At 46.2% G+C, this 26,419-nt stretch overlaps 1 protein-coding gene across 5 annotated transcripts in view; it reads right to left on the bottom strand.

Moving 5' to 3' along the window:
* CADM1 (cell adhesion molecule 1) overlaps positions 1–21,616 on the bottom strand; it is a 251,665-nt gene extending 230,049 nt beyond the window's left edge. For 4 of the 5 annotated variants that reach the window (XM_083163177.1, XM_083163178.1, XM_083163179.1 and 1 more), the window contains exon 1: positions 21,458–21,609. In XM_083163177.1, coding sequence (XP_083019303.1) covers positions 21,458–21,533 — 76 coding nt within the window. In that variant the 5' untranslated portion in view covers positions 21,534–21,609. Of the gene's footprint in view, positions 1–21,457 lie in introns of all 5 variants that reach the window. The other variant, XM_083163180.1, reaches the window with a different exon arrangement.
* Positions 21,617–26,419: the final 4,803 nt, after the last annotated feature.

The raw sequence follows: 26,419 nt of genomic DNA, 5'->3' as shown, positions 1-26,419 counted from the left end.
GAAAACGGGAAAAGTGAGCTAGTTTAAGCTCAAAATCACCAAGTGTGTATGGGCCCTTAGGATTGAAAGAAAGCAGGAAGTCAGGGGCAGATTTATTAAGCTTGGAAAGAGATAAACTGGAGATAAAGCGGAGAAAAGGTAAAAGGAGATACAGCACCAACTCCCAACTGTCTTTTTCAAACACAGCTGATTGGCTGGTGCTTTATCTCCTTTTACCTTTTCTCCGCTTTATCTCCAGTTTATCTCTTCTCCAAGATTAATAAATCTGCCCCAAGCTAAGACCACAGCGACAGCCAGCACAGCACAGTTGAGACCTAGTACACTACAGGCAGTCATACTCCCGATGCAGCAGGCAGCTGCACATAGGTTTGTTATGTAGTGGTGCTGCAATGCACGCTTCCAAAAGGATGCACAGACACAAAAGCCACCTTCCTGCAGTCCCATGTAATCTTCTATCACGCGCGTGTGTGTGTGTGTGTGTGTGCAACCACAGCAGGGATGCAATCTTCTTCAGATCTGGCGCTCTGCTTGGCAAGCCTTCGGGCGCATGCAGAGTTATTTTTATTTGTGAGCTGCCTGATTTAGCATGTTACAAAAGGAATGGCGTTGGTTTTATTGGCAATTCGAAGTGACAAATGAGGCGTGAAATATCATCAGGACAGCATGGAAAAAAAAAATGAAATACTCAATTTAAAGCAACGTTGCATATACCCCCTCCCTCTCTATCCCTATCTCCTACACGTCCTTTTCTATCCTTGCCATTGAAATTATTATCTGAGTAAGTGGGAAAAGTAGAACTCACTATATTCTGCAGTTCGCTATTTCCGAGCTAGTACGTTATCCCCTAAGTGGATGTTAGGAAGGCAGAGGTTATGGTACAGGTATACAGGGAACGCCATGCATGTACTTCTAACATAAAGGAGAGACCAGCAGGCAACCAATCACTGGGCAGGATTCAGTGATGGATGCAAACGTCCGCAGCTGCAATTTAGCGACTGTGCCAGTTGGGGATTTGTATTGAGACATCAGACTACCTCCGCCTGTTTACAAAGAAACCAGAAGATAAGCAAGTGATCGTCGCGAGGCAGGACGCTGGATACATTTTAACTGCATACAAGATTACAGTCTGTAACGCACCCCCGGAATAGGTCACGACACACCTGCGTTTGACTTGCCGCCCCCTACCCCAACAAGACCATCGCAGCACATGCACAATGGCAAAAATAGCTCCACCACATGCAATAACATTGAATCCATCACTGAACCATTGCAAATGAACCACCAACGTTTCCATCACTAGTCCAAGATCAGGGAGTAAGGGGTTAACAAGAAAAAAAAAAAACCTCAGTAAATGTCACTTGTTACATGCAGGATGGATCATTCATTAGCAAAGGGAGGACAATTCCCCCACCCGCAAGCAAAGACCTCATTCACTTAGTGCATGTACAACACAGTCATGAATGGGCACATTGTTTTGTGCAGAAAAGGCAGCTACAGCCCCCCTTCTCTGGGCCCCCTCGTCCTCCAGCAACCCCCTCATTTGTCAACAAAAAAGTTCCCTCAAAGACTCTCTTGTTCCCTCCCATAAATTGCCCCAAAATAGCACCAATTTGCTGCATTAACATCAGGGATGAAGGGGGTAGGGGGGGGGGGGGGGGGGTGGAACAGATCCAGTGCGCCTAAGGGCACCAAGGCCATTACTGAAATCAGTCTCATGCCAATCAAAGAGAACTTGTCTGCACGCAGAAGCCGAGGATACCAGCAGCGCAGCGATAGCAGGCGTAGGACAATCCTAGGTGCCAGGGTTCGGAGCTCTGGGTCACCTATCTGTCATGTCTGCCGGTGCAGCGATAAGCTGCATCCACTTACATATGGGAGCCATGCACTGCCCCTCTGCCTTTTATATAAAGCGTTAGAGATTAGCACTTTAAATTCTGTGTAAATAGGACAATAGGTTAAACCTAATTTCCCAGCATATGCACCTTAATAGGAGTAGGAGTCTCCAGATTAACATTACAGCCACAAACTGGATAGCAAACCATTCTATTAAATATACTGAGCATACTGGCAGACAAAAAAAAAATAACTTTTACATTGTTTAACTAGAATTAAGCCTTGGCGGAGTTTGCCCAGAGACATTGCACCAAAGGCATGCAGAGTCTGGTAATGTTTCTGATGGATAAAGCTATATTTAAAAAAAAAAAAAGGAGACAAAACAAACAGGTACTTTAGAACAGTCATATTGACGATGGACAAATATATAGAACATCCAACCGACAGATGAAGTTGTGAAAGTTCATTTGTCTGTAATGAGACGCCAGTGCCAACTCGCTGGTGCAAAACAGTCATTATCCAGCAGACATCAATCCTCCCCCCACTCATTTATCACTTCATACAATAGCATCTTCAGGATAGCGGGAGAGAGAGCAGGGAACCAATCCAACCAATGTAACAGGACAGTGTCTTCTGGGTTGCTGCACGGATTACTCCTGATCGAAAAAGTTCAAGATTAAACGTTACAGATGTGTCCTCATACAGCTAGCCTTAGGGCCCGATTCAGGGTTGATCATAAACGCTAAATATTTCTCAAAATGGGTAAAAACCATGCTGCACTGCTGGTGGGGTAGATGCAAGATGTGCATAGAGATAGCTAGATTTGGGTGAGGTGTGTAACATATCTGCGTCTGCACATAGAGCACAAAGAAAATATGAATGGAGAAAATGGTGTCAATATGTGTGCAATCGAATCTCTGAACCTGCAACTTGAATACAGATTCAGAGACTCAGTCGCACAGTTATAAAAAAATAAAAAAAAATAAAAGTGCACCATAAAAGATTTTTTGTTGTGAAGAAACAGAAGACACCCGATACTAGTCCCACAGAACCCGTGGCTATTTGACGAGTCTGCGGCAATGATGTGGATGGACACCTCTGCATTAAGCCCCATACACAATAGAGGATATTGTGAATATTGCTCAGAAAGGCGTTTCATTCACAGTATTCACTTAATATTGTGAACAATGCGCGCTTCCAAGTGTTGTTAAAGATGACGGATCTCTTCTGAACATGCAGGTCAATATGGCGATATAGCCAAACGACCTACCTATTTAGCGGGACCCGGTGAAATCACTGAACGATATCCGCAGCCAATATCGTTCACCACAAACATGCATTACCGTGGCCCGCTGTCGATATTATTATATTGGCCGCAACCACCGCTGTTTAGGGTGAATGGGGCTTTACAGTTTAATCTTGATCTATCAAGAACTATCCAAAAGGTATCCAACAAAATAGGCCCAGGAAACAACACTGGTGGATGGCTTTTCAAATTGTATTGGGCGCTCCGCACCTTGGCTGCACTTATTGCAGACTTTGACTTGCAGCCCTACTACTGGAGGTGGAAGAGAAATATGCCTAAATGTATAGATGTGTGGCAAAGAGCATTTTAACATCAAGCTCAGCAATAGGTATTCAACACAAAGTATTACCCTGTTAGGGCATACATAAGTACAGATTTCTCAAAGCGGTTTAAATACCGGTAAATAATACACAGAAAGTGCTACAAGACATTGAAAAAGTGGTTGAATTGTTTTGAAGCGGTGGAGCTTTCAGGCGGCGGGGCTTGTCAGCAGCAGCAGCGACTTTGAAACACTGGGATTGCCCTCTGATTGGCTGAGAGAGCTCTTTCAGCGGCCTCAGCCAATCAGAGGGCCATCTAGTGTTTCAAAGTCATCTGCTGCTGCTGAGTCCGCCGCCTGAAAGCTCCACTGCTCCAGTCCCCACTACACAGCAGTCACGCCACCCCTGCCGCTGCTGAGTACCGCCAGTCCCCAGCGCTCCAGTGTCCAGCTTTACAGCCGCCAGCGCTCAGGTACCTGCTCCCCACCAGCGCTCTGGTCCCACTCCTCCTCTGCAAGCTCCGGTCCCCACCCCGGCCCTGCTCCCCAAACCCGCATCTGATTGTTAACCACATGCGATTGCTCGAATGCAATGACATATGATTGCTCATGCAATTCGATAAATATTATGTGCAGCTCATAATATCTATCAATGCGACATTCGACGGTGTGCCTGCGCATCGCGTCAGCTTAAAAATGCATGCAAACATTTGATTTATCGACCAGATGTGGCCGAAATCGAATGATTGCATTCGATATCTCACATATGTATGGGCAGCATAAGTGTAATGGATGGCAATAACAAAAATATAATCTGTAAATAAATAATTATAAAGTAATGTAAGTGTACTGCACAAAGACCTGCACATACAGATCAGTGATCCCCAAAGCGACCATGGGTTGCAAAGGGTGGTCTGTTTCTACTGCCAAAGGACTATTGATCGTGTCAGAGGGCGGCTCAGTTCACTAAGCAGCTGCAAAACCAAAATTGCATGAAAATGTTGGCAAATTATGTGAAATATGCATCTGAAATGGGCGCATGCCATCTGCTTTGAAGACTTTTCAATCAATACAACTTAAACCATAAAAAAAAAAAAAAAAAACAGCATCCAGGTCATTTAAGACAACAAGAGGACACAGAAGGTGGTTCAGGACCATAAAAAGACTCAGGAGCATTAGGCAGGGTGTTTCATCAATAACATAGGAAAAAACATAAAATACAGGCTGACCCATTTGTGCACGAAAAGCCATGTAATAAAATAGAGTACAAATATGTAGAGCTGGAACTTTTTTAAAGTAAGAGGAAACCTGTAAAAACTAGTAAAAGGGCAATTAAATCATTACACAACATACAGAGAACTTTAAAGTTTAGTTTAAACACATAAAGACTCGCTTTTGGCCAGATTCAGGAGGTGTGCGCCACATCGATGTGCAGCAAATGATTAAGGACTGCAGACCCCCAGAGGATTTATTCACAACGTCAATGCTAGGTAGTCAGCGGTTGGGTGGAGATAACTGGGAGTGGCATGGAAAACGGTAACCAGTCCCTGGGTAGACAATGTCTACAGTGGTCAACATTGACAAAAAGATTAACACAAGTTTTTCATTTTTTTTTTTGTTGTTTAGACTGACCGTTCATAGTGGGCATAGTTTAAGTGGGCATATAATTACATTATAAATAGTGTGCCCGAAGCTTGCTGTACCACAGTGAACCATGCCTGGGGGCATAGTACACTTATACGGTGCTCAGCATATGCCGACAGACACCAAACACAGTGAAAAACTGTCGACCATTTATAAGTGTTGACCTTGTCACTGTCGAACATTAGTGGTCAACTTAGACATTGTCAACCCACCATGGAAAATGTAAGGACATTGTGACCATTATGTAGGCGTTTCCTACTAAGAGTGGCTCAGCTCTTCAATGTCCAACCGATGTGTGCCCAATCTCCCGTCCTTTACACTTATGTATGTGAGCGGTGGATGCGAGAGGCTGGCAGTGTGCATTACTGTCCACACTGCCAGCCTCTAATCCATTAGTTCACTGCAAATCATAAAGCAACTGTGCAGGCACCTCCGAACACCAAGAAAAAAATATTTATACCAAAACCAAAAGTTTAGATCCAAAATAAACACCCCCTCCCCCCACTGGCTGGATAGCCTTGAAGCTACAGGCCTAAAGGTTGCTAAGCTTTCCAGGGCTTTTCACTGCATAGAGCCTTGATGGCTAACCTTGACACTCCAGCTGTTGTTGAACTACACATCCCAGCATGCTCGGCTTCAGTTTTGCTATTTGGCCATGCTAAATCTGATGTAGGGCATGCTGGGATGTGTAGTACAACAACAGCTGTAGTGTCAAGGTTAGCATTCAAGGACATAGAGAAACTAACTATGGGGGGGGGGGGGGACATGGATGAACAGTGGTACTCATTGGTAGCTCCAGGGTGGGGTTGCTACGCAGTTTAAAATTCAAGTAGGGGAGAAATACCAACTGCCAGTGAGTCATTTTGGAATGGCAGTTGGTGGCTCCCCTACTTGAATTTTGAAATGTGCTGCAGCCTCTCCTGGTGGTAACTGCTACATAAACGTCTAGCTGCAGGTGAAGATTAGGGATGTATTCAGGATTCAAGCAGCAATTCACCCTGACAGATACCAATGGTGAGTATGGATGTTGACACAGGCGTGCATAAATAAAAATTCCAGGGTTAGCATTGAAACTGGTTGTCCACATTACATACATGTCGACATTTTGAAAGACAACATTGTGCTTGCCGAAAGTCTAAAAGTCGACAATATGGTATCTATACACTCACAAATCATGCGGTAGCCGGCCCATCTCAGCACATATAGGCAGTGCCATATAACTGGATGCAGCCTGCCCATTGGAAATAAAGACCGAAAGACCAGGCAATGGCTTCATCTTGTAGTAAATACAGACACATTTAGGCTTTATTGCTACTATCCATTAGTGCCAAAATATTCTGTAACACTATTCAAAGCGGGGAGACCGTGACCAAAACCCAATACATTATGGTGTTCATTCTAGCACCCGCCATCTTTGAAAACCCATGCAGTTCCTGTTCCCTGCCCGGGGTGTCGCTGTCTGCTGTGGTGTTTCTAGCACAGGTCTGGTTTGCATATCAGTGCTGATATAAAGACCACACTGTGCTAGAAGCACTACAGTAGACAGCGACACCCCAGGCAGGGAAGAGAAACTGCATGGGTTTTCAAAGATGGCGGGTGCTAGAATGAACACTACATTGAAATCAGCATGTATATGTGCTCATATTATACTCTACGCCTGACATGCACAGTCACACGGAGGAACATGGTCAGCGCTCAGCACTCCCAGCTAATGTATGTTCCAGCACAGGAATAACATGCGGTAAAGGAGCAGATATTGGCAGAGAACCTACAGGATTGTGTAGGAGGACTGTTATGTTATAGACAAATTGTGAGTCAAACTGCACAGATTTCATTGGATTGCAACAAATATGTCACCTAACTGCAATTGGGCAAATGTAGACACTACTGAACCTTTTATACGATGATAATGGGATAGTCAACCAAGCAGATAGTCGAACATCAATTCCAGTTGGGAGTCTATTATGAGATCACACTTTGTATATCAGGTGACCAGCTAAACTTCGTTCAGGTACACTAGGTCGACAATGTCTAAGTCAACCCATAAAGCCAACATACACAAGGTTTTCAATTTTTTGTGTCAATGTCGACACCTGAGCATGAAGATCCGCAAACTGTCTACCTCTTTGCTCGTCATGTTTTGGCCACGCCTTACTGTTCCCAATCGATGTCCATGTGCATGGAAAAGTGTGAAAAAGTACCCCCAAAAATTGTCGACATTTCCATGTGTCAACCATTGCATGTTGACCTACGGCTTGTTTGAACCTTGCCATCATGCAGTTGCTGTAGATTTGATGGCTGCAAATCCGTGCTTCAAAACAGATTATAAGCCTAAAACAACCTGTGCACAAGTATGGATAGACTTAAGCTTGGCTGGTTAATGTGATTGAGTACACTTTGAGATGCATTGCTCTACTGAATTGAGATATGGGGACTGCCGTGACCATTGGGATAAGCTGAATTCAAGCTTCATAGGACAGGCCATCCATGAAATATAACTTTGTAATGCTACAAGTAACTATTAGAGGGGTATACTGTGGCCAGAAACGGGAATCACATGGACAGTAACATTACTCAGGTAGGCTGTGGCATTTAACACATCCTCCATTTATATTAAAGTTCCTAAATGTAAAAAAATAAATTAAAAAAAATAAAAAACATTACCCATACTATTACACCACCACCACCACCACCACATGCCTGCACATTGGACAAGGCAGGATGGATCCTTGTCATTTATGCAAAATCTGACCCTACCATCTGCAGGTCTCAGCACAAATGGAGATATGCCACACCAGGCAAAGTTTATCCAATATTAAACACTGTCCACTGTGGCCGCAGTCCCCTGTTCTTCACAGAACGTAGAATCCGGTGTGGTGTTCTGCTAATGTAGACCACAACATGGTTCAACATGCTCAGAGGACAGAAATGGCAGACTGCCAACAGCACATGGCTATAGGGGTTACTTTTTCACAAGAAAGGCGTTATCACCCACAGGACTGCCCCACACTGGAAGTTTTCAGTTCCATATAAACTCTAGAAACTTTAGTGTATGAAAATCCCAGAACTGCAGTTTTGGAGATAAAAAACACCCCGTCTGGCATCAATCATTCCACGTTTCCTCCCAAATCTGGTGTTTGGTCTGAACAAATGAAACTCGTGACCATGTCAGCACCCTTTTATCCACTGAATTGCTGCCACATTAGTGAAATTACATACTGCATTTGCATTATATTATTCCTATCGCCTTGTAACTGTTACACGCAGCTTGCCATAGTGTTGATACATTCAGTAAAAACTGTAAGGATTTAGCCAACCGCACATCCTTTTACCCATGACAACCAACATCTCACGCTATTCCAGGAAGCCTGGGTAGAACCCCTTTCACAGGAATAGGATTATTTTACTCAGTATTGTATAGTGGTCATTAAAAATTACTCTGGGTTTTATTGCAGTCATTAGAATTACCTCAACATTGTTCACTAGTCAGATATAACGTTATATTTTTTTTAAAGTTCCTTGATGTACAGTAAAAGTGGGGAAGATGTATACTAATGTGGGGTACACACCAGGACGACCACCGTCGTTCACGACCGATAGACGACCATGGAACGATTTCCCTTGGACTTCCCGGGAGCTCCCAGGCAGTCCCCAGCAAACGATTAGCAAAAATTGTGTTTTTTTGCGGAACGATCTAGATCCGATCCCGATGCGCCCGCGATGGTCGTTAAGACGGTCGGATCGCTGGTTTTTGTTTTTTTTGCAAGAACACATGCGACCGTCGTCAGATGGGCCTTTGAAATTTGAATGAAGGGGCTGGACTAGCAGAGGGGGAGGACTAGCAGAGGGGGATAGGAATAGCAGCAGCCATTTTAAACCAGTGTATTTCTGCTTTGTTACTAGTGAGGCTTGGTTTATACCTGCTGAACGCTGGACATAGCTATTTACACATTACTTTGTTTTGCCTGCCATTACAAAGTGTCTTTTAACCCTGCACTATGGAGAATGCAGTGATGGGTAGTCACCAGCAACAGTACCTGCTCTATTATGCAGTTTTGAAGCTCAGGCGTCAGAGAGCCCAGCGCAGGAGAGAAAGATCATGCTGGACAAAGCAGTGGCTACTTCAGCGTCAGACTCGTTCGCACATGCCACTGCTCAGGGACATCAGGGAGAATAACCCAGACGATTTCCGTAACTTCTTGAGGATGGATGATGCCACATTCCAGGAATTGCTGCGTCTGGTGACTCCCCACATCGAGAAGCAGGATACCAAGTATCGCATGGCTATCCCTGCTGAGGAACGGCTGGTGGTCACCCTGAGGTTTCTGGCGACAGGACGGTCTCTTGCTGACCTAAAGTTTGGATCCCTCATCTCCCCGCAAGCTTTGGGCCTCATCATCCCGGAGACCTGCAAAGCCATTGTGAAGGTGCTGCAGTACCAGTATTGCAAGGTAAGGATGAAATATACACTGTACACTTTATTGTGCAAACAAAATATTTTTATTTATAATTTAGGCCTAGGACAGAAACAGGTTTTTTAGGCCTTTCATGGTTAAAACATGTAAAATAGTAAATAGATTGTGTCAACAAAAATATATTATAATACCATATATAAAAGATATTGTACAAAAACACACACTATATATAAAGATTTAAGTATGTATGACCCAGTTTAAACTTTCCCAATAAGTACGGGCTACTGTGTGGCAGAGGATGTCTGCCGCAGATAAGTAAAGGCTGCGGCCCACATGGCGCATGGCGCAGATGCAATGGTCCCGGCCACATTGATGTGCGCCATACGCCATGTGAGCAGTGGCCATCACATACCTGCAGCTGAGACCATGTCTGCCGCACAGTACCCCATACTATTGGTAAAGACAAAAGGGCAATAAATGGAGTTTGCTATCCAGATTGAGGAGAATCCTGTTCTCCCTCTGGTAATGCAGGTACAGGTAGCAGCATATAAAAAAACAAAAAACACACTCTGGTAACTTCTGGAACAGGCACTTACAACAGTAGGGATAAGGTACTGTGTGGCAGAGGATGTCTGCTGCAGATATGTAAAGGCTGCGGCCCACATGGCGCATGGCGCAGATGCAATGGCCCCCGCCCCATTGATGTGCGCCATACACCATGTGAGCAGTGGCCATCACATACCTGCAGCTGAGACCATGTCTTCGGCACAGTACCCCATACTATTGGCAAAGAAAAAAGGGCAATAAATGGAGTTTGCTATCCAGATTGAGGAGAATCCTGTTCTCCCTCTGGTAATGCAGGTACAGGTAGCAGCATATATGTAGAAAACCAAGACAAAAGACACTCTGGTAACTTCTGGAACATGCCCTTACAACAGTAGGGATAAGGTACTGTGCGGCAGAGGATGTCTGCTGCAGATATGTAAAGGCTGCGGCCCACATGGCGCATGGCGCAGATGCAATGGCCCCCGCCCCATTGATGTGCGCCATACGCCATGTGAGCAGTGGCCATCACATACCTGCAGCCGAGACCATGTCTGCCGCACAGTACCCCATACTATTGGTAAAGACAAAAGGGCAATAAATGGAGTTTGCTATCCAGATTGAGGAGAATCCTGTTCTCCCTCTGGTAATGCAGGTACAGGTAGCAGCATATAAATAAACAAAAATACACACTGTGGCCCTTGTGTGGCAGAGGATGTCTGCTGCAGATATGTAAAGGCTGCGGCCCACATGGCGCATGGCGCAGATGCAATGGTCCCGGCCCCATTGATGTGCGCCATACGCCATGTGAGCAGTGGCCATCACATACCTGCAGCTGAGACCATGTCGATGGTAAATGATAAAGTAGCCTATTTTTTAAGACAGATCCTCAAAAACAGGACACTCTGGATCTTCTATCAGTAAAGAACTGTAGAATTGACGGTACTGGGGGGGTTGAGAAGGCTGTGTAGGTGTTGACTGGGTATGTGTTGGAATTGTGCTCGACTGGCCTGCTACGGTGGCAGGCGGAGTAGGCACTGGTGATTCTAATGACAGTGGTGTGTCTGGCGCACTACCAATGCCAACTATTTTAGTGCCACTGTTGAGATACCCTAAACTGCCATTATACACCAACTCCATGCATAACTTTTCAAAAGTAAGTTGCTGGTCAGGAGCCATGTTGCGAACACACTCTGCCACATAAGTGAAGTAGTTGTCATGTTTGTCCGGGTTTCTTTGCAGGACTTGATGTGCCCGCATCATAAATTCTTCATGTGCCGCTGCTTCTCCTTTTTTTCCTTTGCCACGCATTTTTTTGGCACGGGGGAGTGGTGGAGTGGGTTCCAGGGTGGGTGGCGGAGTGCGTGCCGGAGTAGGAACTTCGTTAGATGTGCATGCATTATCAGATAGGACAGATAGGTCTGGGGTTGCAGGTGGGTAGTCACCAAGCTGTAAAAAAATTGAACATGTTTACTAATCAATTCTATTTACTTCTAATTTCAGTTCCCTACCAGCGTGAATGAATGGAAAGTCATCGCAGAGGAGTTTGAACAGCGATGGAACTTCCCAAATTGCGGTGGAGCCATTGATGGCAAACATGTCCGCATAGCCCAGCCTATCAATAGTGGTTCCTACTATTTTAATTACAAGGGCTATTTTAGCATTGTACTAATGGCTGTGGTGAATGCCAACTATGAGTTTATCTTCCTGGATGTAGGAAGGAATGGCCGTGCATCGGATGGTGGCACTTTCAAGGACACAAAGTTCTACGAAAGGCTCATAGCGAACACCCTTCACTTGCCGTCTGTCCAGGAAACTAAACAGGGGCTTAACTTTGTTTTTGTGGCTGACGAGGCTTTTGGCCTGCACGAGCATGTCATGAAGCCATATGCGCAAAGGGGCCTGAACCATGACAAAAGGATCTTTAACTACAGGCTATCCAGGGCACGGCGTGTTGTGGAAAATGCTTTTGGCATCCTGGCAAGCCGGTTTCGCATTTTTCACACTGCCATTAACCTGAGGGTGGACAAAATTGACTGGGTTGTCACGGCGTGCTGTGTCCTGCACAATTTGCTCCGCAGAAAAGCCACACAGCAAAGGGCTACAGGCACAGCACTCCAAGAAGACCAAGAACTGCCAGAGGAGGTAGTGCAGATATCCTCCTTGCAAACCCCAACACAACGCTACACAGGGAGTGCACGAGCCAAACAGGTGAGGGAAGAGTACATGGCCTACTTTAATGGGGAGGGCGCTGTGGATTGGCAGGAGGAATCAATTAGATAGCCAAAAAAATAGACTCACCGATGCAGACTGCGAATTCTCCTCCTCCTCCTGCGCCGCGACTTCTTGGTTTTCCTGTTCGACCATAAGGACTACTCCTGTCCTCATCGACTCCTGGCTGAGGGTGAATGTCAACCGGTCATAGTACCAGAGCGATGTTTGATACATCTCGTCGACTCCAGCACCAGACTTCTTTGCAGCCTCCATCTTCTTGTGTTCCTTTAAGAACACCGTGCGCATATTCTGGATGCGTTTCCTCACCCATTCAACATTGGCCTCTGGGTGAAATGGAAGACTGTAGCGTGCCAACTCCTCCAAGGCTTGGTTTCTTTTCATTTTGTTTGAATACTCCTTGGATTTGGTTCTCCACAGGCATTCGTGTGTACGATATTTTTCAATAAACCCTTCCAAAAACTCTTGTTCCTTTGCGTTGGACATTGGGACTGTAAAAAGATAAAACCATTTTAGTTGTTATAGTTATACCCATGTTTTGTTTCATATTTAAATTTTTATAGTTATAGTTACCAGTTTACCTAGTTCTTATGTTTTAAGTATTTAAAATGTTAATAAACTTTTATGAAAACCACTATACATTTTATTGTGCAGATTGCTATTCACACACACAGGTGAATGGGGCCTAGCAGAGAGGAGTGCTTGGAATACTGCAATGGTGGACAATGGTTTATGTATATATATCTATATATACACAAACACACACACACAGGTGAATGGGGCCTAGCAGAGAGGAGTGCTTGGAATACTGCAATGGTGGACAATGGTTTATGTATATATATCTATATATACACAAACACACACACACAGGTGAATGGGGCCTAGCAGAGAGGAGTGCTTGGAATACTGCAATGGTGGACAATGGTTTATGTATATATATCTATATATACACAAACACACACACACAGGTGAATGGGGCCTAGCAGAGAGGAGTGCTTGGAATACTGCAATGGTGGACAATGGTTTATGTATATATATCTATATATACACAAACACACACACACAGGTGAATGGGGCCTAGCAGAGAGGAGTGCTTGGAATACTGCAATGGTGGACAATGGTTTATGTATATATATCTATATATACACAAACACACACACACAGGTGAATGGGGCCTAGCAGAGAGGAGTGCTTGGAATACTGCAATGGTGGACAATGGTTTATGTATATATATCTATATATACACAAACACACACACACACAGGTGAATGGGGCCTAGCAGAGAGGAGTGCTTGGAATACTGCAATGGTGGACAATGGTTTATGTATATATATCTATATATACACAAACACACACACACAGGTGAATGGGGCCTAGCAGAGAGGAGTGCTTGGAATACTGCAATGGTGGACAATGGTTTATGTATATATATCTATATATACACAAACACACACACACACAGGTGAATGGGGCCTAGCAGAGAGGAGTGCTTGGAATACTGCAATGGTGGACAATGGTTTATGTATATATATCTATATATACACAAACACACACACACACAGGTGAATGGGGCCTAGCAGAGAGGAGTGCTTGGAATACTGCAATGGTGGACAATGGTTTATGTATATATATCTATATATACACAAACACACACACACAGGTGAATGGGGCCTAGCAGAGAGGAGTGCTTGGAATACTGCAATGGTGGACATTGGTTATATGTATACACACAGACATGGGGCCCACCCAAAAAAAACAGTGACATGGTCGGGTGCACGGTTGCCAAACCAGTGCTTTATACACACTATATACATTGGTGGCAACAGTGGGCATGCATAGAAGAGCATTGGGAGTGCAAACATACCAGGTTGTTGTTCTGGGAGATGAGACAAGAAGGAGAGTCCAACTGCTGCGCCAGCGCTGTTTGCTATGTGGAAAAACATGGCGCCGGGGGAGTGTTTAGGAAATGCCACTCAAATAGGCTGGATCAAACGACGGACGCACCGACGGACGGACGACGGAGGCGGCAAAAAACACTCACGATCTGCATACGATTGACGGTCGGTCGGCCTGGGATTGACAGATCCTACCTGCAGCACGTAGGACCAAAGATGCGACCAAACGAGCGGCGTGAACGCGCATTTGATCGGAATCGGATCAAATAAATGTCAAAAACACACGATAGTACATACAATCTGCATACAACCGGTCGGAATTGGATCTAAATTGACAGAATCGTGCCCTAGTCGTCCTGGTGTGTACCCAGCATAAGCCTTAAAATGAAATAAATGTGGTGGTGATAAATAGTGAAAAATGTCCAGCCAATCAGCCGCCAACTGTCATTTTCCAAACACAGCCAGCAACATGACAGTTAGGGGCTGATTGGCTGGATGTTTATTACTCTTAAACACCCACGCATTTTACTCTTTTAAAGGCTTAATAATTCTGACCCAATAAGAGATATAGATACACACACACACACACACACACACTCTGTTTGCCGCTCACACATCTCCATTCAGGTTTGCCAGAGAGCACCACTCCATCCAAAAGTTGCCAGTCAAACACTGTTTCACGCAGATCTTTTATTTATGGATTGTTTTGACGGTTGGCACAAACCACTCAAAAAACACAAAACACCACTTTACAACAGTATTGAATAAATAGAAGGGAACACAATAAGGACTGATTTACCATCTAACATTTTGGAACTACTGTATCGATGTGCCACTTATTTATTTTATTTATGAATTAACAGTTTCTTATATAGCGCACACATAATCCAGAATCGCATTACAGAGAATATTCGATCATTCACATCAGTCCCTGCCCCAGTGGAGCTTACAATCTATTTTCCTTACCACATGTATGCGCACACACAGACATAGGCTTAATTTTGTTGGGAGCCAATTAACCTACCAGGATATTTTTGGAAAGTGGGAGGAAACCTGAGTACCCGGAGGAAACCCACACAAGTATGGGGAGAATATACAAACTCCGCACAGTTAGGGCCATGGTGGGAATCAAACCCATGACCTCAGTGCTGTGAGGCAGTAATGCTAACCATTACACCATCTGTGTGGTCTCACAGTTTATGGCCTACGTTCGATTTTCCATCCTGTGCCAAGTACACACACACACACACAATAAATCTACTCTCTGCATCCACTGCTCCAAACACATAGGCCTTTTTTTCAGATCTGTTAGCAGTACAATTTTGTTTGTAAAATGGGCAAAACCATGTACACAGATGTAACATGTGCAGAGAGAGTTAGATTTGTGTTATTTTGTTTCTGTGCAGGGTAAATACTGGCTGCATTATTTTGACACTGCAATTTAGATTTCAGTTTCAACACACCCCACCCAAATCTAACTCTCTCTGCACATGTTACATCTGCCCCACCTGCAGTGCACATGGTTTTGCCCATTTTCCAAACAAATTTGTACTGCAATCAGATCTGAATAAGGGCCATCGTTTGGATCTCGCCAACTCCTCAAGCTTGCTTATAGGTTTCTTTTTTTTTTTTTTTACCCCCATCCCATCGTTCACACTTCACATTTTTAGGCACAAACAAAATCCTTCCGTCGTAAGCCTAGGAGCGTGACCTGCTTTTCACCCATCCTCATGCATGAGACAGCTAAAGTACTTTCTCCAGCGCTTATCGCAGCTCATCAAAGTTACTGTAACAGGCTACTCGCTTCCTCTGTGTATAGACTGGCTATGTTCCAATCTATTCTAAATGCTTCAGCAATTCTTATACAACTCTAATCCTGATCCTCAAGCCCCACTCCATTGTGTCATTCTCTATACTGTTGCCTGTCACACACCGAATACAAATCAAAAACTCATAAAGCCTTTAACAATACCGCCCCTGCTAACACTACCTTTCACACAGACTGATACACACCCAGACATAACCTGTGACCCACAGATAACCTCGTTCTTCCTCTTCATATCAGATCACCCCTTTAGGATTTCTCCTGTGCTGCATCCATCATCGTCCAGACACTCACACAGTATCACTGGAAGTTAAATGCTGCTCTCCCAGCAAACTAAGCCTGGCTCTGTAAACACTACACCCACTTGTCTGAGCTTTTAAACTATTCTCCCCACTAGCAATACTAACAGCTATACACACACACACACACACACACACACACACACACACACACTCACACATTACACTAACTAATTTTGATATGCGAGAATTCATCTATGCTGATTTCCTCCTACCTCAATCCTCTTTTTCCTTAGTCTGCAAGTTCTTTCCAGCACAGGAGCGGGATTCTATTGTTTCCTAATGCCTTGTAACTGTTAGATGGGGCTCGCCATTGTCCTAATGGCCTGGACATTCTGCTTACTCTGCTCCGCACCATGGGAGACATAAGTGCTATACAAATCTATAATCCACTTCAGCACAAGTCCGTTCAGACAAGCAGCTGTTTGACCCAATTCAGGGAGCAACCTTCTGAATCAAGGTAAGTATTTCACACTCATTCCCATCAATCATAAATTGGTACCATAATATAGAGACATTTACTAAGATTCTATTTCAGATGGGGTGTTGCCATGGGCAACCAGATACTATCTATTATCTTCTCGAAAGTGCTAAATTAATAAGAAGTCCTTTCTGATTGGTTGCCCAAAGCAACATCATAGTGTTTACTCTAGCACCCGCTATCTTTAAAAACCCATGCAGTTCCTCTTCCCTGCCTGGGGTGTCGCTGTCTGCTGTAGTGCTTCTAGCACAGTGTGGTCTGTATATTAGCACTGATATGCAAACCGGATTTGTGCTAAAAACAACACCACAGCAGACAGCGACACCCCTGGCAGGAAAGAGAAACTGCACAAGTGATCTTAAAATCAACAAGGTGCGCACAAGCGGTGACTGCCGTTCCACAGGTGTGTGTTAAAGTGAGGCAATCCTCCATGCCTCCAATGTTAGATAGCGATAAAAAGAGTTCTAAAACACACACACTGTGGTATGGCGCCTCCAATAAAAGTGACAAATGACATAGAAAAGTTAAATATATGTCCCTGCATAGGGGGTTCCAATCCCAAAAGACACTTTTCAGGAAGAAGCAAATCGGTATTTCAGCTAAGATGGTGAACCAGGACGTCACCAGTTCTCAAACAAAGCAGTCAGAGTGTATAAGACACCTCCAAATCTCACAGGCAGCACAAGCCGGAGTCAAGGGGTTGGTAGTCTTTGCCAACAGTTCCCTGCAGAGTGTGGAAGTGACCGTCACCAAATGGGGTAAAGCCGACGTGCGTTTCCACCAGTAGTTGTGGTCTTTATCAAGGTTGCAACATGCAACCAGCATGCACCAGCTGCTGTGGAACTACAAATCCCAGCATGCACGAACAGTTTTGCTATTAGGATATGCTGGGAAAGAGTTGGGGGGGGGGGGGGGGCGACTCATCTTGAATACCCCGGAATTACACCTTCTAATAGAGCAGTTGCGTTGGCATCAATCATAGCTGTCACACTTGCTACATCAAAATGGATTTTTTTTTTCTCTCCTCTCTCTGCTGAATATCATACTTATCTCCCATGGCAATTAAGTGCATTTAACTCATCTTCTCAATCGCAATGAGACTTTTAAAAATAATAATTATGATCATCTCATTACTTCAGTTAAAAGTAAAAGGTGGCCAAAATGATACATCGAAACAAAAACAAAAAAAATTCACGCCCCCTAAATAGAGTAGTCTTGTGCGATACTCCCTGCTGTACATCTCAGACTCTCTTCCCCCCCCCCCCCCCCCCCCAACTGTTGCTCATAGCTACAGTCTCAACCTGAATTTCAACTGCAAACACGATGTGTGCAACTGATTATTTCTGCAATGGTACAGGAAAGCAGGACAAAAACAAGCACAAATCATTTACATGGTAATACAAAGGCACTAGCAAAGAGGCAAGTGTGTGAGCGGAAACCATCTCTGCATAGTAGAAGCGAGTATTCCTCTGTTCTACCATCAAAAGGGCGATGCACAATTATTGTTACTAATGAGTGGTAGAGGAATACACTGAAAATGTGATGCTTTGTGAAGAGAGAATAGGAAGGTACAGAGGGGGGGGCAGTAAACACCCTTCAGGGGAACACAAAGGCATTGATTACAGAATTTGACCTGCTTCCATCTAAATAGCCAATGTTTTGAAGGATCATTGAAAAGTGATAAACAATAAACATATTTATAAACAAATCATTTATGTTCAATACAGTGACAAGACACCTGTTACCATCCCCAATATTTTACTTTCAACTGTAAACTTCCTGACTCTCAGAACTGTGGCCCTTAGTTCGATATTTATTGTAGCGCTGTTACGGTGGAAGAGGTATTTGCCCAGCGGATGTTGGTACCCAGTTTCCTCCCACAGTCCAAAAACATACTGGTAGGTTAACGGGCTTATCTGACCCCAGTGTGCAGTGTCATTTTAAGCCTTTAGTAGGAAATTTAGCTCATGTGCGATACTGCAGTGGGGACCATGTGAATAGACATCAGCCTGATTATGCATCAGTGAATTAGAATATAGAAAAGATAACAAGGGAGAGAAAACATTTACGCTTTATATCGTAACAGACGAATACTGTACGTAACGTTGAGGGTTAGGGAGTCACGCTTGGCAGTGGGTTAGAAAAAAAAAAATAGAGATGTTTGCAAGAGACGAGGAGGTACCAAATGGGCAAATCAGGAGACTACTACTGTATAGTGATTTTATTCAGCATCGGCTAAAGGGTGGGCAAGGGTTCTGCAGAGCCTGCATTTCTGTGATGGATGGGGGGGAGCTAGAGAAGTATTTTCTCTGTTTTGTTCTCCAAATGCAAACACTGCCCTCTTGATTCGGAGCTGTGCCAGAACAGTTGCAGCGAGAATGTAGAACGACCCAAATAAAGCTTTACAGAAGCAAAGGCAAAAATATTATTGGTGAAAACTAGCCATTCCGGATGGCTCACTCGAGCCCTGCTTCCATATACAGTACATCCCTGCATTACTGCTGCGAATACAGAAGGAAAAAAAAAAAAAATCAAGACTTTCTAATCGTATCCATCTAACAGGAGTAGAGGCAAAGATATTATTATAGACATGAACAGCGGATGAAGCCAGCAGCTCTCTGCAGACACTTTTGCAGGAACATTACACAAGCACCAGGATTGACGGAGAGAGGAATGAGGCTGCAGGAACACAACAGGGATGAATGGGAAAGGACTCAAGCTGAAGTCCTAACAAAACAAGCCCTCATACTGGAATTAAAAGGATTCTAAATGAACAATACAAACATAAAACCTCACATATATCTCCCTCCCCCACTTGAAAACCATCCCCCTGCTAAATCCAGTCCTCCCCATTTACACTCTGTGCCCCCAGGGAAGGAGGGGGGTAGTCCAAGCAACAGTTAGAAATCACTCACACCTAAACCTTTGAAAGTAAATAGAGGTTGCGAATGGGTCCAAAAATGGGTCTGGTTATGGCCAGAATGATACAGAAACGGTCTTGTACTACAGAGTGGAATAAGATGATACATTTGGCCAGTGATCCCAGTAGGATACATTAAAAGCAGCCTCACTGTCGTTCTGGGTTTCTGTCTACCATCCCTGACATTTCCAAGGGTTGTACACATACAAACGTAAAGCAAGCAATGCGGTGCTTGAGCACAGTCATACATGTACTACGCAGTGATTTATCCATCTCATCAATATACTGTATTAGACACAGCCACAGTACAGGATTAGGAGGGCAGAGTGCTCAGATATCATAGTGCAGAGCATTGACTCCTACTCCCCAATTCAAATTTGGGGTTCTAGCTTCAGTATGCCACACACTGGTACCCACCAGGAACAGTATCAGAGCCCAGAATGCACAGTGCAGTTATCAGATTGCCATCTTGTTATATAAACATAGGGAACGCCGAACCAATGCCAACCCCAGTACAACAACACTGGCTATGCAACAAGTGGATGCCTGAGACAGGGTTAAATCAGATTCTTTCCCTTGTCTACCTTCATTTTCCTCCTGTTCTCTAACTCTCCTATCTACCCGTTCCTGTCTCTCTCTCCTGTTCCAGATTACCCTCCCTTCTCTCTCTCTCCCTTTTGTTCTTCTCCTTTCATCTTCTTTCCCTCTCATCTCCCTGATCCTTCCATCTCTCTTTCATGTGAATCTCTCTCCTCTCTGGCTATCCTCCCTTTCCTCACACTCCCACCCTCGTCACTCATTTTACCTCTCACCCTACTCACTACTTGCTCTCTCTCCATCTCCCTCCTCACCCACATTTCTACACAGTGGTACTGTATATACTCCTTCTCATGAACACTTAAGTTACTCCTTCCTTGTTCTATCTGCTCTTCCTCAGCTCTCATCTCATTCATTTCTGTCGCCTCCAATACACTTCTACCCCCATGTAAATGTATTTGCCCCTTCTCCATCTATCTTCTGCACAACAGCACCAACTGCCCGTCTCCCCATGCAGATGCCCTCACTGCCCTTCTCCCCATGCAGATGAAAACATCTTACCCAAATTGCCCATTAACCCTCCTTGCACCCATCACTCCTGCAGTTTGCGTCATCTGATCTGCTTCTGTCTCCCCAATATGTTACCTGCACCTGATCTGCTTACCCCTGTCTCCCTGTACTTTCATCATATATCATTTTGCACCATATTTATTACATAGACACAAGTACACCCCCACACACACACACTGTCATTCTGCCCCAACCCCCTGCCCCATCTTCCTCCTTCCCCTACCCCATCACCATGTTCCTCCTTTTCCTACCCCATCACCCTGCCCCCCACTGTACTTCTGCCCCATCTGCTCAGTCTTCTTCTGCCCCAAAGCCACCCCCTCTCCTGCTGTCCCATCTCACTCCTCTCCCCCATCTCCCTGCTTTCCTCTCCCCCAGGATGCTGCCTCTCTCCCTACATCCCTCTCTCTCCCCTCCAGGCTGCCGCCTCTCCCTCTCCCGCATTCCTCTCCCCGACTCCCCCCCTGGCTCACATTCCCAGTAATCTCCCAGGTTAGCGCCATAAATGCCTCCATCACCATGGACAGCGGCGGAGGCGGCAGGGAGCCGGGAATCAAAGCTCTGCGCTGCCGCCCCGCAGTCCCCCCACTTCCCGGCTGCCCCTCTCCCAGCTGCCTGCGCTGCACTCCGGGGCTGCGCTCCCCCCAGGTGTCCGCTCCCCCCCCTGACCCCCGCCCCGCTCTCCCGCTCCACGGTACCTGGCTGCAGTGATCCGGCTCGGAGCCCGCTGACCAGGAGGAGGAAGAGGAGAGCGGCTCCGGGCTGACTCGCCATGTTCGGCACCTGCTTCTCTGTGCAGCGGCTTCTGCTCTGGGATAATCACATGCTAATCATATGCTAATGTATGCAGGAGAGGGCCGGTCGCTGCGGGAAACCACGCCCACACATGCCCGCCCCTTGACGTTGCCAATGGGGCGTGGTTGAGATACGTCACATCGCTCTCTGAACTGCTCCGACCACGTGTGTTATGCACAGCGACAGGCAGAGGAGAGGAGGAGGGGGAGGACTGGCCATGCACCGGGCGCTGTGCGCCGTGGGGCGGGGGCCGCACACACACAGCTAGCACAGGGGAACTGGCTGCTGTATACGCTAGTGCAGGAGCCCTCTGCACCCGTCACTGCGTGTGACCCGGAGATCTGTGCATCACACCACACAGGATCTTGGTGACAGCAGCGACGTCTGCTGCTGCTGCCAGTGTTTGTAATCTGTTTGGCTGGTTGTGCATTATTATTATTATTATTGTTTGTAAAGTGCTCAAACAGGTTGTGGGATAAAATTGGGAGCTCTGTGCCTGCACGCATACCTCCCAACTGTCACGATTTCGTCGGGACAGTCCCGATTTTCGGGTCCTGTCCCGACGTCCCACCCGCGGCAGGCATTGTCCCGCTGCGGGGGGTGGCAGTTGGGAGACCCCCCAATCTAGTAGAATAGACGCTATGCGCACAGCGTCTATTCTCGTATGAAAATGAGGTTGCGGCTAATTAGCATAAGCCGCGCCCTCATTTGCATACGCCACGCCCGGTATACCTGCACCACCCTCTGGGAGCACAATGTTGCACATAGGGAATGAGGCCATCAGCGCTAGGAAGTGCATCCTCACCGTTGATGGTGATAGTGCACAGTCGTGGATGGCAGGGCCGGATTTGTGCCTAGGCCCGTGAGGCAGCGGCCTCAGGGCGGCACCAATTAAGGGCGGCAGGCAGGCTGACATTCTGTTAAATAGCAGCATGGCACAGCGGGTGGGCAGTGATGAGCGCCGCCACCGCAGACATGAATTATCATATGTAGGCGGCAGCGCCACTCGTCACCCGCCACTGCCCACCCACTCTGCCATGCACATTACATCACCGCTTAGTGGCTGGGTCCTACGGTCCCCCTGCGTGTCCGGAAATGGCTCAGGCTCACTGCTGCCGGCGCCCGCTCATTGGCTACTCCACACACACGCAGTCTATTGGCTGCTGTCTATCTAGCAGCTGAGCTGAGCGGCGCGCAGATCCTCCCTGCACTCAGTCAGTCACAGTGTAAGGGAGACTGACGGAGACACTGTGCTGCTAATCACTGTACTAATAAGTGCCTCCCTCCCTCCGGGTCCTCCGTACAGTGAGCAGTCCAGAGTGCTTAAAAAAATATTGAGGTGGGCTACAGTTAAATTTTAATGAAATATATAAATAACAATGTATATACATATATGATTACATTAAAATAGGGGGGGGGGGGGCACACAAAAATGTTGTGCCTAGGGGTGGCCTGACCCCTAAATTCGCCCCTGGTGGATGGTAGCATAATATCTAATTTATGGCCATCACATTTTCTGACTATCGATGGTTATATATTTTCTTTCACTGACCAGTCAGACGTGGGGCTGTGGCTTCATGCCTGTCAGGGGCGGAGCTTTGCTCTGTATCCATGCACTTCTTTTACGAGAATAAAAAAAAAAACTATTTGGTTATGTTGTGCCATCGCTGTAGGAGAACTATTTGGTTCTCCTCCATCAATGACAAAATTATTCTACATCGACCATAAACCATTGATGATTATGGTTCGTCGATGGCAATCCCTAACTTGACGATGTGTGGAGAATTGTTCTTACAGGCGACAGGGTGTATGGAGTGGCTGAAGTTTCCTTTAGACACAGTGGGTAGCATTGCCGCATCAAAACCCAGACACTCGGGGGCCCGATGGCCACTGGCTATTCTCCCTCGCAGGGGTCCACTTCCCCCATAAATGGAGAATAAAATAGGTGGCGAGCCACCGTACCCGCAGCGTGGCGAGCGCAGTCCGGCCATTCAGGCTTTCTGAGTCCGGCCAGTCAGGATCCCAACGTCGGGCTAATGACTGTCGGGACTCGGGACCATATACCACACCCGTTCAACTATTACGGTAGTAGGGTAGGCAACCTCTGGAAAGGGGGCGTGACCTCATGAAAAGGGGCGTGGTTTAGCACAACCAGCACAACCTATATATATGTAATTCAGTCCCCCCCCGTCCCCCCCCCCCCCACCTTATAAAATATCTTTTAATAAATGCTTTTATAAACTGACCTCTGCGGGAAGTATAGGCAGTTTCCTGCAAAACCTTTGGCTCCTGGTCTCCTCAGCTCCAGTGCTGAGCTCCGACGTCTTGTCCGCAGCAGCTGTATCAGTACATTCTGCTGCCGGCGGGGAAGCCTACAGTACCTCTGTATGGTACCGGTGGTGAGTCCATGCTTGTGTTTTCACATCGAGTCCACTCCACGCAGAGAAGCGAAAACTGCCGTGCACAGGGGCGAACTTGGTTTGAACACCAGCCTGGGAAATTTCTAGTATCAGCGTGGCCTCGCTGTGAAGACACAAGCCTAGACTCACCACCGTCTCCATACAGATCTACTGTATGCTGAGTTGGACGCAGTTGCAACCTTCATTGCTTCTTTTGTGCCTGCGACTTTATACTAACGCTGCCACCAGTGCCGAATTTCCCATTAGGCACGTGAGGCACGTGCCTAGGGGCGGCACATGTTTGGGGGCGGCACTTGGATGCTTCTTTTGGTGCTGTCAGCCTGAAATGTACCAGTAACTGCACAATATCCACTGTACTGTTCCATATTCCAACTTGTATAGAGTGTACAGGTATAGGGCATGCAGATACTGTCCCTGTAATCTTTCCTACTTATTTATTCTATCAAATGAGGGCTTATACATAATCAATAAAAACAATACAATTAGGCAGGGGGGCGGCCATTATTGTTGTGCCTACGGGCGCCCTCACTCCTAAATCCGCCCCTGGCTGCCACGCAGCCCTTTCCTGGTGTACATCTGTGCATCCACGTGTGCAAGTACTGAGACGCCCCTTGCCAGTGTCTACAGATGCTGTAGTCGTTCATTGTGTTTCTTTAGATGCATTGGGGGAGATTCTCTAAACTAAAAATGCAGTTAAAAAAAATCTGGCGATGCCCTATAGAAGCCGCCGCACCGACCCCCGCCGCCCCGCACCGACTCCCCCTCACCTGTGTCCGGGCAGCACAGAGTTGTGCTGCCCGGACCTGTGACCTCCTCCTCCCTGCACTGTACATCCTCTTCCGGGTGCAGGGAGGAGGAGAGCCAGCTCCCCCGCCGCAGCAGCAGCTCCAGGCCAGGTAAGAGAGGGAGGGGGGAGCCGCTGGGACCCATCGCTCATTGCCCGGTCTGCTGGCCAGGTGTTTGTGAACTGCCATTGCATTGATGGCGGAGATTTCCAGTCCTCTGCAACGTGCGGCTTACCTGGTGCCCGATGGTGAGTTCAGTGATCTAATGCTGTATCAAAGGATGCCATTCGGATAACTAACGCAGCAGGAACATACTTGCCCACCCTCACAGAATGGGGCTCACATAACTCGGGGCTCACAAAACTCGGGTCAGCTTCCCCCGAGGAAGGTGGCCAATCCTCCTGAGGAAGGTGGCCAATCCTCCTGCATGCCCCTAACAACCCACATCTACCCTGCTCGCCGTGCAAATACCGAGATTTGCAGCACTTTGGGAAGGGAGAGGGGCTTAATATTTTAAATGGTATCCTTTTAGCCCTTCCCCCTCCTCGTAGACATGCAAATCATTATATTTGATGACATCAATATCAGTGCCAACCCCCAAAGTGCCCCTGACAGTAAAAGTAGGTAAGTATGAACAGGAGGCATCTGTTTGTAATAGACCTCAGCTGCAGCGACATACAGCAGGTGATTGCACCTGTACCGTCAAACCAATAGTCTATGACAAGGGTTCTCAAACTATTTTGCTCTGGGACCCCATCAGACAATAAAAATTATTACTCGACCCCAGCAAGTTACCACAAAATGGTCGCCACATGTGTGGTCAGTGAAGTGAAGTGACCTCTATTGTGACAGGGCACCAGTGGGTAATGAGGGGATGTAAAAGGAGGAAAGGGGGTGGAAGAGGGAAGCAGAGGGTGTTTACTTAATGAGTTATCCCTTGGCCCCATCCACAGACACAATAATCTGATGGTCAGCAACATGGAGTCGTGACCATAGGCGAATCTAGAATTATGGTAATGGGTGGTCCCAGATGCAGACATAATAGCAGGGGAACCTTTGCGCGGTGTAGCCGCGCTGCAAAAAGGGGGCGTGGCCTCATGGGAAGGAGGCGTGGCATCACAAAAAGGGGTGTGGTATTACACTTTAGACCATACACAGTAATGCCCATTACACATTTTAGCAAACTCCGTAATACCCATTACACATAAAGCCACACGCCGTAATGCCAATTACACATAAGGCCACACACCATAATGCCCATTACACATTGTGCCACACATCATGATGCCCATTACATACATATCAAACTGTAATGCCCATTACATATTTGCCACATAAGTGCTGCTTACCTACGTGCTCATTGCTAGGGGATTCTTGCTTGATGGCACGATAGTACCCATTACACATGATGCCGCACACCATAGTACCCATTACACATGATGCCGCACACCATAGTACCCATTACACATGATGCCGCACACCATAGTACCCATTACACATGATGGCGCACACCATAGTACCCATTACACATGATGCCGCACACCATAGTACCCATTACACATGATGCCGCACACCATAGTACCCATTACACATGATGCCACACATGATTAAAGGGGGGGCGGGCTGAGGTGAAAGCGTGGAGAAGAATTGGAGCGGAAAC

This window comes from Crinia signifera, chromosome 19 (genome assembly GCF_055691185.1).
Source record: "Crinia signifera chromosome 19, ASM5569118v1, whole genome shotgun sequence".
Taxonomy (NCBI): Eukaryota; Metazoa; Chordata; class Amphibia; order Anura; family Myobatrachidae; genus Crinia; species Crinia signifera.
This window is presented reverse-complemented; position numbering and strand designations above follow the sequence as displayed.